At 36.7% G+C, this 17,166-nt stretch overlaps 1 protein-coding gene across 1 annotated transcript in view; it reads left to right on the top strand.

Annotated features, from left to right (window-relative positions):
- Positions 1-17,166, top strand: part of MTM1 (manganese tracking factor for mitochondrial SOD2) — a 75,707-nt gene that overhangs the window by 14,981 nt on the left and 43,560 nt on the right. Inside the window, exons 3-4 of the mRNA XM_089792265.1 lie at positions 2,034-2,162; positions 2,282-2,341. Coding sequence (XP_089648391.1) covers positions 2,034-2,162; positions 2,282-2,341 — 189 coding nt within the window. The remainder of the gene's footprint in view (positions 1-2,033; positions 2,163-2,281; positions 2,342-17,166) is intronic.

A 17,166-nucleotide genomic window follows, 5' to 3' on the forward strand; every position in this document is an offset into this window, starting at 1 on the left:
CCTTTGCATATATAGATAGAGGTAACCATGAAGTTATTACTTAAAAGGTTAATTGAAATAATTGAATTTCCCATAATGTTATTCCAATTTTTATATACATATAGATGAAGTTTCTCTTCAATATTGACTAGATTTAATTTTATTAAAAGGTAAAACAAAAGAAGGGTCTCCTAACTACATCATTAGATAACTAGTAGCAATGTAGCTGAGTTCGTTTGTTTTGTTTCTAGGTGAAGTATTATATATACTGATAGGGTGCATCAATCAATGTCTTTGCTAATGTAAGTAGTTGGTGTTTCAGATATTGATGTTCCTCTAATTTCCAATGTTATGGGAGTGTGTAGTAGATTTGTTGGGTTTGATTGAATCTCTCTTAGCTGGTATATCTCCCTTTATGTGAGACAGGTTGAGGGTAGTCCAGAACAGCTAGCTAGTAGTGGGATAGATGCTGGTAATGTTTGTCTCTAGGTGTGCTATCATAAGTGTGCATCCTTCCCATTAATAAGCTAGATCTCTCTTGTAAGCTTGCATTGACAAAGTTTTGAAGGTATGCATTGGTTGACTGGTCATATGGTAGTATAGAGTAGGTGATCAAGTTTGTAAATGTGTGAAGTTTGTTTGTTATTCTATCCCTTGGCTTATGATACCAATGCAGTAGTCCAGATCGGTTTAATGTTACAACCAAAGAATGGCTATATTCCTTGGCCTAGGGCAAATGTTTGTCATTCTATCCCTTTCCTTATGATTTTCGATGCTATAGTCCAGACCGGTTTAATGTTATAACCAAAGAATGACTATATTCCTTGGCCTTGGGCAAATGTTTGATATGGCTGGACATTAGTGCATTGTGTTAGGGCATTGATGCTAATTGTATGGAGGGACCTGATATTGAATGGGTAATCAGGGAAATGTGTTCTACAGCAAGGTGATAGTGTACTAGTCATTCACAAATTTGACTATAGGAATTGATGTTTCTCTTCCTTAGTATATATACTATTGTAAATTAGTACATATGTTTTCTTCGTTTCTATCTATATCATGCCATACCTTTTACTTTGGATCGAAACTACTAGTATTTTTGACCTATACCAAAAAGATGCTCCTATATTGAAGTCAGTAAAACCTCTACTTTTAATCTTAGTATCTGCTCATTCATGTCATTTGAAATCACTACGAAATCTCAGATGAAAACAACAGATGATTTTTTTCATGATACTAGAAAAGCACATATGGAACTGTTCTACTCCAATAAAAAATCGACAGTGCCTTTATGAATGATTTGTTTATTTTTTTAAACCTATATAGTCAGCATTCTTCTCTAGGTCAAATGAGCCCATAAAAAAAAGAAAATTTCTAATGTATTCAGATTATCAAATTGGGCACAGTCCAATGTTTTAAGTGGACCACTCCAAGTGCAAGTTGATTCCAAATAAATGAACATGTAAACAATATATTTTTTTTTCAGGCCCTTGCAGTAATGATAAGATTGCCTTATACCTGTCAAACTGGACCATGTGATCATTACACAAATAATAAACTCAGTAGCTATCCGCTCCACATAACCAATAACTTAAACACCAAGTTGCAAGTAGAACGGCCACAGGATTTGATGATTATTCCTTAGTAAGATGATCTACCGGCCGGTTTTGATTGACTTGATGTCTATGATTAGTGTAAGCACTATTCAAATTAATCTTGTATTTAGGCATTATTATTACTTCATCAACTTTTGACCATTTGGTTTGGTGCTAATTTAAGAAATTTGGTTTAACTAAATTTTTTAGAAGGTTTTCCTTAACTTTATTAGTGCCAACGTGGTAACTAGGCTCAATAACATTAATGTGCCTTGAGAATGAAAAGTTATCTGCACTTAAACAGGGTTTCTTATTAGCTTTTTGAGGGTTCTCGTGGCCTCACTTTATCTTAATACAGTATTTCAAAGTTCTATAGCCTTCCTCATGGATATGATATAAGTATTTAGCTGTTCTTCATTTATCATAGATTATCATCCCTTGAGGCGGTTGTATGCACAGATGTTTGCTGAGATGAAGTGTCCTCCAGTTTGTCCTCGCGGAGGTGCATTTGGATCAACTCCATTATGTCCACCTAGCTGTTTTCAGTACAAAGGTGCTCTGGATGTCTTCTACAAGATTATTCGACAGGTGCACCCAATTTAAACTTTTCCTGTCATTGAAAACTCATACATATGCATTAATTTCTGGGTTGGTTAAGAAGAATATTTTATGAAAGAATTTCAAATATGCTTGCACTGAATTTTCAGGAGGGATTCTTTCGCCTGTGGAGAGGTACCAATGCAGGTTTAGCACTAGCAATACCTACAGTAAGCATCCTTTACACCGATCTGCAATTTTTTGTGTATTATTTGTTTATGTTTTTAAGATACAAAACCTGCCCAACTTCACAGATTGGGGCTTAACTTTAACAATGTTCCACATGAATGATTTGGCATTTGGATATGTTTATGAATAAATTGCTATTGCAAGTTCCAGTTCATATCATTTAGGAACACATGCATGAAACTAGATCCTAGATAGCAAAGGGGTTGAAGTTTGAAATAGAGGTCATTGCCAGGGACAACAACTTCGACAAAAGTAATTGAAGGGAGGTGGTTGAAATTGAGGAGAGCCTCAATGATCTTAATCAGATATTTTGAAGCCTGGAATCCAATACTTATCAAGCTAAGGGATTTTTCCGGTCCTTTGGAAATTTATAGCTCATGAGTTAACTAATCAAATTTTAATCTGTAGAAATGATGTATTTATAAGCATTTTAAATTTGCCAGTGACAATTAATTTCAATAAATGCTTAGCCTAATGGCTAGTTTGTAGGTTTTTAATAACTTTATCATTAATGAAATTTTCAACTAGTTAATAATTAATGCTTTCCCAGTTGTGACACCTTTTATAAATTATGATAAGAGTTACCTATACAAGGAACATTAATTATGTAATTAGATTACAATTTTTTCTCATAATAATGGACCGTTGTGCAGTCTGAAACATTGATGATGTAATCCCTCTCCAGCAGCACCCCCCCTCCAAATATGTTCTCTTGTTTGTTTTTTTCTATGTGGAGGGGATCTCCTTCTGAAATTTAAGCTTCTTGTCAAGCCGAGGTCATAGTAATGAGACTACAGACTCGGTGTCTCTGAGAAGGTGTTGGGATTTGAATATCCTTTTGAGGATTTGTTTAAATCAAGCATTCCTCTTATTGCAAGGTGGTAGACATATTTTACATGGGGTTAGCACAACCTTTCTTGAGCTCATGATCAGGGAAGATCTAGGTATGAAAGTGTCAGTTTGTTTGCCGAGTTTTGATGTGGTTTCCCTTTTTACTAGATTGCTAGTTGAGGAAGCTAACATGCTGGTTCAAAAACAAACATATATAAAGATAGGTGGTTTGAGGGGAGGTTGTTTAAAATGCACTTAGTTGAAGAAGTCGTGATGACCCAGCCTAAATGGTGTGGTGGTGTGGATTCCTGCTGGGCACGTTCCCAGGTCTAGGACCCACCCAGGATAAGGCAACTAAGTGTCTGTGAGGGGGATGGCCTGCTCTGAAAATCTAGTGGGAAAAAAACCCCTCTTAAAGGTGGTCGATGCCACTCACTACCAGTCCGGGATTTTGGCATAGTGGCTGCCTTGCTTGGTATCAGATTCAAGGTCTCGATTTCAAGCCCTAAAGAGTGTGGTGGGCTGTGATGTCCCAGTTTAAATGTTTCCTAGGGGTTGCAATATAGAGGATAAAATATCCAAATCAGGAGCCATCTTGATGGCCTCCTGTTGGGTGTCTGGTTTCAGCACTTTCATGATTCCCTTGAAATTTTCATTCAGCCCTTCAACAAATAACATGACCTTCCTTTTTTCTATCATATCAGGAACCATGATAGAAGTCTCTGAAATTCCTCAATGGAAAGATCTAACGAACTTCTCGGTTTCAGCTAGGCTGCTCTCTATAATACACCTCTCTGTCTTTCTTGTCAATACTGGTGATCAATTTATTACTGAAATTCTCATATGAATTAATCATCCTACGATACTGTGTAACAAGCCTATGTTGCCACCAATCATACACTGCCCCATTTAAATGCACGGTAGCAAATTTAATAGTTCTGTTTCTGGCATGTGTTTAAGTGTCAGGAAAGTATCCAGCTTGTGTATCCAAGCATGGGCTAATGCCTTACCATTGCCATCAAATGTGGGAAGGGACAATTTATTGAAAGCATGTTTCAAATCTTTATTTTGAATTCTGTGCCTTTTATCTTGCCTTGTCCTAGTCATTTGTCTTTGCTGCCCTATGTATTAAACAAAACTCAAATCCGCTTTGACATGATCTGGAAACAAATTCCACTCAACATGCATTGCCATAACTCTATCCCAAATAGCTACTGCCACTTCAACAGTCTCCAATTACTCTTCACCATTGTTTTCAGCAAAAATAGGCATTAATGGTCCATTAGATGTACCTGTAGGTGCTCTTATACCTCGTTGGGAATTAACAGAACTACCACCTTCACTATGATGACTTTGAGGCCTCCTTTGACCTGTATTTAACTGTTGTATAGCTGCCGTAAGCTGCTACAATACATCAGCTACTTGTTTTTGCCTTGTTTGAATTCCTCAATTCTCCATCTCCATCATCTGCCATTTTTGCAACACGTTTTTTACTTGAAGAAGCCCAATAAATTCTGAGACCGTTCTACCTCTGGTGCTAGAGGCAGTCTCCAAATTCTATGTGGTTCTTTGCGGTGCTGTTGCATTCAATTCCAAATAACTCACAGGCTGATAGATTCAAGGCTCTGATACCACTGTAATATCCTTAGTGGCTGTATTCCTTAAAAAAGTAATTCTTTCCAGCTAAAATGTTTGTCAGTTATCTCTCCTGAATGAATTAGAACTGTAATACTCTGACTGTTCGGGTATTCATTTGATACTGGACATGATTTATTGTACAAGTAATTTTGTAGAATTATCAACTCATACAAACAACTTGGAATACCAAGCATGAAGGTTCAGCCTGGAAGAAAACACCATGAAGTTTATTAAAAAATGCAGATAGAGAGGATTCCATGAACAGTTCATTGAACTCCAAATTGTTCAACATGATAGTAAAATCTTTAATGAGCTAGATGCAATACAAAGGTCTACAATATAATCAAACAATCCAAATCTTATCTTATGATTCTTCAGAGGGAACTAATGCAGGGAAAAGCAATTCTAAGAAGGTAATGCAAACATAAGTATATGCACCTATAGCCGCTCGAAGCCCAACTGAGGAATAAATTATAAGTGACGGAATGAATGCTGGCATGTCAATGTTTTTTCAGTCACTCTGCCTAACAACAAGCTCTACGATACATGCTAGGAACCAACAAGTAGCTGCAGTCAATCCCAAAATATACAGTAAGACCCGATGTCCTCTAGAGATGTACACGATGAAAGCTGAACACAGGTTCAAGGTTTGGAGGCACAATTTGCGTATTGATTGCTAAACAATCTCAGACTTGCAATATGATATTTAAAAGCCCACATCCCACTGTCTTTTTCAGTTTGCAGCCAAAAAATGAAGCCTTAATAGGCTCACAATAAATTCCCAACCTCAGTTCCTTGCACCAATAATTTTCCAAACTCAATCTCAATTCAGCACACCTGAAAAGAAATTCCAAATTCCAGCATAGTGTTCATGTTGATTCAGCGCAATGGTAAACCCTGTTTGAACTTACACCAGAGGTGTAGTCTGGGTTAGTATCCAAACCATAAAGTCTAGAGGTTTCTGTTTCAGACTGGTACTCACAACAACTAAAACAAAGATGTTTATAGATTTTTTTTTTAAAGTCCATCCCCTTTACAACAATGTAAACAACCATATGTTCTTGGTAGAAGCCATGCAAGAAGCATTACCATTCTCTTAACATGCAGCTAATAAGACAAGGAATAACTTAAGTGGGTAATGTCTCCTTAACGCTGAAGTCTTAATTTGAATACGGTGACATTATATTTTGGAATACTTTGCCAAGTAAGAAATCTTTAAAAAGTAGCATTTATCTTTCCACCATGACGTTGAAACAAACATGTCTTTCCTTGCCAAGACGTTAAAGCACCATGTGACCACTCGACATCCCTTATGCACATAAATTAGCCTATTGGGATGAATAATAGGCTAATTGTGAAATCCACAAGAGTTACGAAAAAGGAAGGGACATGGCATATCTACACATGTATGCCAGTAGGAATACTAGGATTTGATACCAATCATAAAGATGCCACTCATCTAATCCACTGTGTCACTTTGATATAACTATCATCGACCACACTATCATGCTTCAACATTATGGGAAGCATTCCATCCATCATGTGAATCCTTGGATCCCAAGACCTGGACAGATCATATATGTCGAAAATGACCAGATAGGTGACCTAGAATAAGTCAACCAAAGTGAGTATTCTCATTTTGCTGAAATCTCCCTGTATCACGATTCACAACCTCCCTTGGTTGCACTCCACTTGGATCCCACAGGCAAATTGGTTGTTCATGTGCCTCTATATCTAAAAAGTCTTCCTGCTCTAGATTGGCTACAATTGAAATGCCAAACTTCCACAACACAACCTCCCTATCATTTATCCCAATATAGAGACCATCCTGGAGAAGAAAACAGAAGGCTTGCAAGATTTGGCTCCTTTCTCTGCAGAAAGAAGCACCTTATACCAGTTATCCACCCTAGTCTTATGTGTCATTCGGACATCAAGTCATCAGCGGGTGGGCTGAATGAAAAAAACATGCACATCTCATGTTGTAATCATCGTGAAATGCATTAACAAACATCTATGGAAGTTTTGAATCAATACTAGAATTCCATACCTTACCATGTGAGTTAGGAATCTCACTATTTATAGCATGGAGCAAAAAACTTGCATCATCATGCACATTCTGCCTACTATCCTTAGCTGTATCCCACTCATGCTGCTCTACCTTTGTGTTATAATCATGTATACCCCTAGTGATAATAGAACCATTGCTTCCCTCGGATATTTCATTACTCCTCGCATCATAAATTCATTAATTTGTTTGGTCTTTATAACCATTGAAATAGCTTCTTGTTCCTCATTCCCTGCAAATCCTCTAGATAGCTTCCTTGTAAACGTGATGGCACACTCTCTACCTGAAAGCAATTGCAAGTAATATGATTTTATCACTTCAAGTGCCCACTAAGTGTTTATAAACTCAAAGCTGAAATTCGATTCCTAGGTCTTTCGTCTCTCATCAAAGTGAACTATCCAGATGAGATATTTAATGAATCTTTTTGTGATATGAAGATGAGCTAAGGTTTGTGGAACTTCTTTCTTTGTTGAGTACTCCCCCTCAAGAGCTGCTTTAAGAGGAGTAACCTGCTGAAAATCAAATGCGTTCCTTTACAAAGCCTTTTCCTCATGGCTGCAAGTTGCACTTCCTCGTGAATCTTTCTTCTCCACTTTCAAGAGTTCAAACTTTTGATGGGCTTTTTAATCGTTTTTGCCCATGAGATATGAAGTTTCTGTTATGGTAAATCAATGTTGTTGTAGTTGTATTAAACAAAGTAGATGCAAACTCCTTATATAGATTCACAAAGACGATGTTTCTGAAAGAAACAATTGTGAACTAAAGATGGAAATAGAAACTACATAATAAATCGATGTCGTTGTAGTTGTATTAAATGGAGAAGATGCAAACTCCTTGTATAGATTTACAAAGATGATGTTTCTAAAAGAAACAATCGTGAACTAAAGACGGAAATAGAAATTACCTAATAAACTAAAGACTAACTAAGATGACCATTAAAGAAACATTATAATATTCTAATAGTCTCCTCCTCCATGGCTGATTAACAATCAACATCATGCCCACCTATCACATTTGTTAAGGCAACAATCTAATGGCTGCAATCCAAATCTTAATGTATTAACTCTCGCACATGAAGCTCATCAACTACTCTTGTTACCTGTTGATCCTCCACGTGTTGTATGTGAATGTTGCATGTTAGTTGATGATGCAATAGAAGATAAGATTTCTGATTGAGCTGAAGAAGAATGTGACAAAATTATTTCTAAACCAAGATCAATTTCTCGATTTTCTACTTCACGTAGTGCCACTGAAATATCCGAAACCGGATATTTACTCGATTTCTTCCTCAACATACATTCAGAACTTAAACATATGCAGATGTAATACAATACGACAATAAAAATCAAAAGGATTTCCACAAGATAATAACTTGTTCTTTCCAAAATAATATTTAGGATTGAGCATATGAAAATGCGTTACAAACTAGTAATATAAAAACCATTAAACTCTTATACAACTCCTTAAAACACGTTATTGCATTATACAACAGCAATACAATAACCAACACTAAAAAATTCAATCTTAAACACGGCTTAACAATCAGATTGGAACACTAAGAGAAGAACCTGTAAGTGCATACAGGACACCTGAAGTGACGTCTTCATTGACAATGGGTTTGCGTCCACTGTCTGCTGGCACGAGGGGCTACGTCCTCACACTGGCTGAAAGCTGAAGCATTCCGATTACTCTCCCAAGAGAGAAATTGAAATCTGAATAATAAACCAAGCATGCCAAATGAATGAGTCTCATCTCCTATTATCTTCACCGTTGTGACTCTTCGACTTCCTTGCCCACTATATAATATTAAATTGACCTTTTATATTTTGGGTCCACGCTCTCCAAGTCAATTTTAATACTATATATACTATGTCTTTAACATTACAATTGTCCCCTCCTTGGAATTGCTTGTCCTCAAGCAATCAGCACTAGGATCCCATACGAATTTGCAGGTAGCACTGTAGTCCAATCTGAAAGCAAATTTGGCCATGCTATGAAGCAAGATGTCTCTTTGCAACGCATCCATCAACTGGACTCCGAATCCATATAAATCTATGAAATATCAGTGTACCTGTAGACTTTACAACTATGACTATCTTCACATCTAGTCTTAAATTGAGTAGAACTATGACCAAATCCTCACTAAACCATAGATACATATTGTCAACATCTGAATCCCAAATCCTGTTGTCATAACTAACTGATATGATGAGATAGAAATGTATCAAGGGGCTATGTATAACCCAGTAGATAGTGACGACCCGATTAAACTAACATCGCGGTCACATCAAATACCATACTGTTGTCATCAATCTGGAGGACCTCTGGGTACATAGGTATTGTGAATAAGAGTGAAGGTGAAAAACTTATCACTATGATTGAAACATAGCTCAAATCAACACTCCACCAAGACCCATTCAATGGCTGATGTAGGAATTCCATCCAACACCTGTATGGAATGAAACTAGAAACCATGTTTGGACTGATCCAATGACAAGCAACAATAGTTAGTTCACCCCTCCCATCTTGTGACCTAGATTCCTACGAGGAATTGTACCAGGACCCAAAAACTTGAAATCAAAATCATCCTCTTCATGACAATCAAAAGGAGTTCCCTCGTTTATCACAAAAAGGGGATTATTGGAAGTCCAATCAGCAACAACTTCAAATAAAGGGTTGTCTACAAATTGGATGTGATCTGAAGTTTTCATACTTGATTGTTTAGGGCAGCCATCAAAGTCATACGTCTGTTGAATGCTATCAAGTTCATTAATGATTTCTTGATAAAACCGCTGCCTCACCTTTCCCTCATTTTCCCGAGAGTGATTCATGACCCTAATCTGATTTTCTACTTACTGAAAAGAAAATTGATTTTCATCCAATGTCTCACGAGCATACTTAAGCTCCCTGTTGAGCTCCTCTTATCTCATTGTTTTCTCTATTTGACTCATCAACATATATTTCAGCAACCTTAAGAATATAATCCTTGTCGGAGAGCAAATATAAATAATTTGATTTCATAGTTTTGAGAGCTATTTTGACCATTTGCAAATCAAAAAAGGCCAATCTCCTTCAACTGCCCTTTGAACCTTCCTGTAGAGATCCTCAACCAACTTGTGAGTGTTGTCATAGCGTACCAAAGACACCACAACCATGTGTTCACTAACCTTCAACTGGTTCTAAAAGGTATGCATTTCATTATTGTCCTGTTGAAGCAGTTCATCGTCTTGTAGTGTCATCTTAGGTTGTTCCTCTAAATTCATGTCATGGGTATCAGGAATATATGGGTCATCATACAAAGATTTCAACGTGCTATTACCTTGTGTGCAACTGACCTTATCAACCTGCTTGTCAACACTAACCTATAATTCACCAACATAGAAACTTGCACCCTGAGTAACATCTTTTACATAATTGCTAGAAGGCTGTAAATCAATGGTAGTTGACTGCTCCTCTTTTATAAGAACTTCTATTCAACGATTTTGTTTTGTTGGAAATTTCTCATACACATTTTTTCCCTGGTCTTTTGGGAGGAGATCTTGAGTCAATTCCATATACTTTCTTTTTGCCACATCAGTCTTATTTTGCTGCTCTAGACGAAATTCCATGTAATCACTGAATGATAAATCATTTTGAGTTTGGGTAAGAAGTTTTTTATACTCTCTATAAATGTCGAATATTTATGTTCTTATATCAGATTCAAAATTCTGGGCTAACTGTGCTTGTAGCTTCATCGTACCTTTCAAGCTTCTAATCAAGGCAATTTGACCTGCTTCTTATGATTGCCTTTATATCCAGATAAATCCTAGCTTCTCAAACCTTATAGTATCTGTCCAACTGTAGTCTGGTGGTGACTAAAACATTTTATGGCATTGCCTGCCTTCTTTCCTTCGTTAGTCATTCAAACCGTCAACCTTCATTCTGCAACTGAACCACCTTAGTAACCGCCCGTGATGCAACATCACCCACAATTGCTGCAGCACATTGGATTTCAGAGGCTTTCCATTTGCGTGCAAGTATACCAGAGCATCTGCCGCTACAACATATTTAATTTTGGCAATTGCATCTATTTGAAAGTTTCGAAGATATTTTGAACAAGCTGATGCATGTTTAAAACATTTCACGGGTCTTGAGCATCATGTTTTGCATGGCTTCTTATATCTCAGTGCAACATGCAAGCAAACTCAAAAGGCGGTGGGATTTAGCTTCAGGATCACCAATTGCATTTGCTATAAAGTTTCTAAAGCCTTTTTATCAATTCCATTTAGCGCTAACTTTTCAAATCATTTGATTTCTTTATTCGAGATGACTTCTCTTCAAGGCATTATGTCAAACAATTCAGGTGCTAGCTTTAACATTCTCCTTAGTGTTGGAAATGTATGTCACTGCACTATACACCCACACATACCAGCAAGGCTACCGAATATTGTGGTCTTGGCATTCCCATTTTGGACTTGGCTTTTAATCCACCAGTCAGTAGAAAATGAGTGTGAACAAACAGCTCTTGTTAATCCTATCCAAAAATGCCCAACTCGTTCATGAGTTTCAACACCATATACATCCTAATTCCCATGGTCTTGTTCCGTGTCTTACTTTTGTGAATGCCGGTTACTTTCACTAAGTGTTAATAATAAAATCGTCCAGTGTGGGTGAACGAACTATTTCATTCTTACCAATCGCTGGGACCTCCGAACACAATGGATTGCTTGCATAGAATGGTGTCTTCAGTAGAGATTGAATGTGGAAGCGATATCTTAACATCGATATATCTTAAATCACCTTTTGACTTGGAAAGCAACAAAGATGTTGAAGAGAAAAGACAAAATACCATTTGTGAAAGATCCCAAGTCTATTTTGAAGATTCTCCAATTATTGATTATTGAATCTCCTCTTGGTGTGCCTGATGAAAACATTGCCATAGAAAGGACGTTCTCAGTTTGAAAGTTTTTGTTTGAGATCACAAGAAATGTTCATTCCAATACCACAGTAGTACCATAATAGGTCTGTAGATTACACAAGGCGACAAATGATAGTAAACATCCAGTTTGAAACAAATAAAATGTCTGTATGAGAATTCTGTGCTATAGACACATAAGGAGGATGTTTCCTTTTGCATAGGAGTAACGTAACCCCCAATTATTTACTGCTTAATCTCTTGCTTCCAATGAAAAATTCTTTGAGTGGCTTCAAGGCGTTACCATGACACTTGGCTTGAGCATTATATTTCTCTTTTTGCTGAGTCGGTATATTGATATCGAATTAATCCTAAATTATAACTGTAATCTCTGCAGCTACCAAATTCCAACTATGCATGACAAGGTTGAAAAGAATAATAATGTATTCGCCACAACTTTAATGATAGAACATATATTTGGACCGTTAATTCCTCCAAACGTCTACATTATTTGACGGAATTAATGGTTCCTTCCGTTATTTTGGCTGTTCCCGACCCGATATTTAACAGCTTCCCAAATTGGCTCCACAGACCTGCATAAAGTTGATTATTTTCCAACACCTGGAGCCTGCATTCTCTTCAATAAACCTACGGCAAAGGTCATTCACGAGCCCTCCTTTGGTCGATTGGGACTTTATTCCTTCCAAGTTCGATAGCACATTCAAACCAGTAAACTGTCTTTCGACACTCCTAGCTACTGTTCGATGCTTCTAATGGTAATGGCAATTGCGTGACTGATTAATTGCGAAGAAGGATTTAAGTGGTTGCTTGACATACTATTTATAAGGGAAATCAATTCTGAAATCACCTGTGACTTTCAACATTGACAGAATGAAATGCCCTAACATTTAAGGGACTGTCTGGCCCAATATTCTAAAAATATTATAAGCTTCAAGTATCGAGCACTCCTGATCTTTTATCTCAGACAAACTCTAATTCCACGGCAGAAGTATGGACCCTAGGAGAACACCGTTCAGATTCTATACAAATTGCTTCTTGGGTAAAGGTTGTATAAATAAAACGGGAACTGCCCATTAATCTTCCTTGTCAATAATAATAAAGCCTTCAGTGATTTTATAACTGCTGTCACTAGACCCTGACAACTATAACCTTTCGAAATACATTCGAATTCTGCAACGAATGTATTATTCTTGAGATGCAGCTGCCTGACTTATTATTCCAAATCAGTCACTGTTAAACAAAATTCTTAGTGCCAAAATTGCGTTCTCACCCTGTAAGCATTAAAGTTCCTTTAAATCCAACACACTTTTATTTCAACGAATTTGTCTCTTAAGTTCTAATAAAAAATTCTCGTAAACAATTTCCATCTTGAAAAATGACAAATCTTTTGGAATTTGTTTATGAATAAAATCTTTGATTATACCCAATAGGATGGCAGGATCGAAGCTTTGATACCACTGAAATATCCCAAACTGGATATTTAGTTGATTTCTTCCTCAACATACATTCAAAACTTAAACATATGCAGATGTAATACGATACAACAATAAAAACCAGAAGATTCTCCACAAGATAATAACCTGTTCTTTCCAAAATAATATTCAGGATTGAACATATGAAAATGCATTACAAACCAGTTATATAAAAACCAATAAACTCTTATACAACTCTTTAAAACACGTTATTGCATTATACAACAGCAATACAATAACCAACACTAAAAAATCCAATCTTAAACACAATTTAACAGTCAGATTGGAACACTAAGAGAAGAACCTGTAAGCACATATGAGACACCTAAAATGATATCTCCACTGACAATGGGTTTGTGTCCATTGTCTGTCGGCACGAGGGGCTACGTCCTCACACTGGCTAAAAGCTGAAGCTTTCCGATTACTCTCCCAAGAGAGAAACTGAAATCTGAATAATAAACCAAGCATGCGAAATGAATGAGTCTCATTTCCTTTTATCTTCACAACTGTGACTCTTTGACTTTCTTCCTGGCTTTTCGTCTTATCTCCCCTTGTCCTTTTTGCCCACTTTATAATATTAAATTGACCTTTTATATTTTGAGTCCACGCTCTCCAAGTCAATTACTATGTCTTTAACATTTCTCTGTAGGGTTTCCTTAGTGTTTGAGAGTTCAAATGTAAGAGTGTCTACTTCTTCCTTCTTCCTCAATGCCTTTGAATAAATCTTTGCAAGATCGAGGAGATGATTTGACATGAAGAAGATGTAGGTAATTTAATTTCATTGGTTCTATCCCTTGGCCCCCCTACTATTATATGGGCTATAGTTTCCCACCCTGCTGGCATCCCAACTTTATGGTGCCTCCCACTAAGGATTTGAACCTCATGGATACACAATCATCCTCACCTACCCATCCCCTACCCTTGCCTATTAGTCATCTTCATTGCAGAATATAGACTCTCTTATCAACTATAACTCCCTTCCACTGCCATGTTTCAATTTGTTAGAGTGAAAAAAACTATATTTCAATAGTTGACCTTTCTCGATTCTATACATAACATGCCAACACCGAAGCCCACAAAGTTGGAGGGCCATGCACCCTACACTATAGTTGATCAAAAGATTGGCTCATATGAGTAGAAAAAAGATCTCCTTGCAATTGTGAAAATTCTTCTTCATATCCCTCTTGTCTATTCTCTAATTGTACCTCCCAAAGGTGTTTTTCAATCATCCCATATGTGTCATCTAAGTGTATTAGAGCTGCAACAACTTTACCTTCGGTGACTTTCATTTGACTCCAAATTATGGGAGCTAACATATGCATGATAAAATTCAGATTCATGTAATCAAGTTGTTGATTGTCCTTGAAGAACTTGACTATCTTCTATGCCACCACCTCCACACACTTGCTGATTTGGAACTAGGACAATGTTAGTTCCAAATACAAAATCATCATCATCATCATTTTGTATCTCTATTGTTTCCTTGCACTTATCATTCTATGAGCAAAATTCATTCCTTCACAACAGTTGTCAATAGTGATCTCTAGACCCCCCATATAAAAACTTGAGCACTCTTCCTTTGCTAGCTCAACGAGATCAAAGTCAATGATCTCATCATTGCACTAATCTGATATAGATGAAATGCACGAGAATTCATCTTCTGGGATCACAAATGATTTCCTCATTCTGTATTCTTTGAACATTCTGTGGAAATCTGTTCCACATTCATCATGATAGAAGGTATTCTCTTCGACACATTTTTTCATCTGCTCTTATTCAAGTGAGACTTAAGCTCCTCCTTACATTGCTTGAACAATTGTGGACCAATGCACATGCAACTGATGAGATTGCCCATTCTTGTTTCCAAACAGCCAATTGTAAAGATAAGACATTCTGTGTGAGAGCATCACTATAATTTATGGACATAACCATAATATTCCTTATTGCTGCAATGACATATTTATCGTGTTCTTTCTTGAATGTGATGAAGAGATGATGAAACATGTCGTAGATTTGATCTTGCATCTTAAGTCCAACAAAATGTTGCATGCTTTGGTTTCTGCAAATATCATATATATGGCAACCCTTCTTCCATAACAAGGACTACTGAAGTCATCTAGATCTTGAAAACTATAAACAATCAAGTGCAGCGTCCTTCGTAGTGTCATCAGCACAGGGTACTAGAGGTATCAAAATTCACATAATCTCACTAATGCATGAAGCAACCATTAACTTGATCTCATTATCAAGATGCGTCAACAATGTTTGTTTCTGTAAAGAGAGTTCACTGTGGGACCAAGTGCTAGCTGCATCAAATATGAAGTTGGCTGCTCCTACCAAGCATAAACATTCACCTATCTCATTCAGAGTGTTGAAGACAATCTCTTGGTCTACGTTGAATGCACAATTTGTTACCAGCTTCACGTAGAGACTTGGCCAACCATTGATTGTCTTTGATGCCATGCTTCAATCTGAAATCAAAACATTACCAGCTCTGATACCACTTTAAGAACCCTGCTAATTGTGACCTGAATTTTCAGTTTTGGCTGTTACACATGCTATTAAACAGTGCTAACGGTCTCAACTCTGATTTATGAGTTTTGAATTTGTGTTTGATATTTGTTTTCATGCCAAATCATAGATAAACATAATCAAATGACGAAGGAATATACCATAAAATTTATAATTTCTCCTTGGATAACAATGGAAAGTACAATGGTATTGGATCTGATATGGGTCTGATATTACTAGAACAGTGAACAAGTTCCTCCAAATATGAGGGTTATAATTAATCAAAATGATTACACACATACTTGGATGCATAAATAGAAGCCCACTACCGAGTCGAAAGCATGACTGCCTTAAATGGTGACCAATGATGAAGGGGCTGATTGGTATAAGCAGTAAATGGCTCCTGAAATTCTGATATATAGAATTGACCTTCAGACCCTGGCTGAACAATGCCAAATACTACCAAAACATGCTAAATCCTTCTTCAGAATTGCGACAATCATCAAAATGGTGTTTTGAAACCCTAGAAATTCTGATATATAGAATTGACCTCCAGACCCTGGCTGAACAATGCCAAATACTACCAAAACATGCTAAATCCTTCTTCAGAATTGCGACAATCACCAAAACGGTGTTTTGAAACCCTAGCTCCAGCAATGTGAAATTATTGCAGTTCCCTAAACCATTGTCAAAACACTAGGTGAATGATGCAAAATGAATTTTATAGCTGTGTTACGATCAAAATTGCAATTATTTTCAATTCCTATCAAACCATCCAATGAGGCTTCAGACTAATGAGCATGATGTTGAATTTTGGATGAATCCACTCCCAAGATGGATTTCGGTTTTTGTTTAAACCACTGAGAAGCTCCAAGGGGTTTTGTCCTCAAATTTCTTGTATTGAAAGCCAAGCTCCCAAACTTCTTAGAGAGAATTGAAATAAAATAAATAAATCAAAGGATTCCCTCAAATCCTCCTAGGAAGTTTCTGGAAAGTTGGCTGCCCTATTTAAATTTCTCACATTTAATATTTTAAAATTAACTTGCATATGGGACATAATAAAGCGAACCTCTCATATAATTTCTTCATTATATAGTCACTATATTCTTATACCTCCATATGTTGCCATCCCATTTGGCATAATAATTAAATACTTTATGACATTAATACTAAGTTGCCGGTTCAGGTTCCGATATGGATGCGGGTTCAAAATTCGACCAAATTTTTGGGGGGTTGGGTTTGGATTCATTTTGGGTTCATCCATACAAAAACATATTTTTTTAAAATTATGTGTGTGTGTATATATATACAACAACAAATAAGTCCATACATCACTATGCTAATAGTAAAGCAACATAGCAAAATACACCACCA

This window comes from Cupressus sempervirens, chromosome 7, assembly GCF_028749045.1.
Source record: "Cupressus sempervirens isolate cs-2001-9-10 chromosome 7, ASM2874904v1, whole genome shotgun sequence".
NCBI lineage: Eukaryota > Viridiplantae > Streptophyta > Pinopsida > Cupressales > Cupressaceae > Cupressus > Cupressus sempervirens.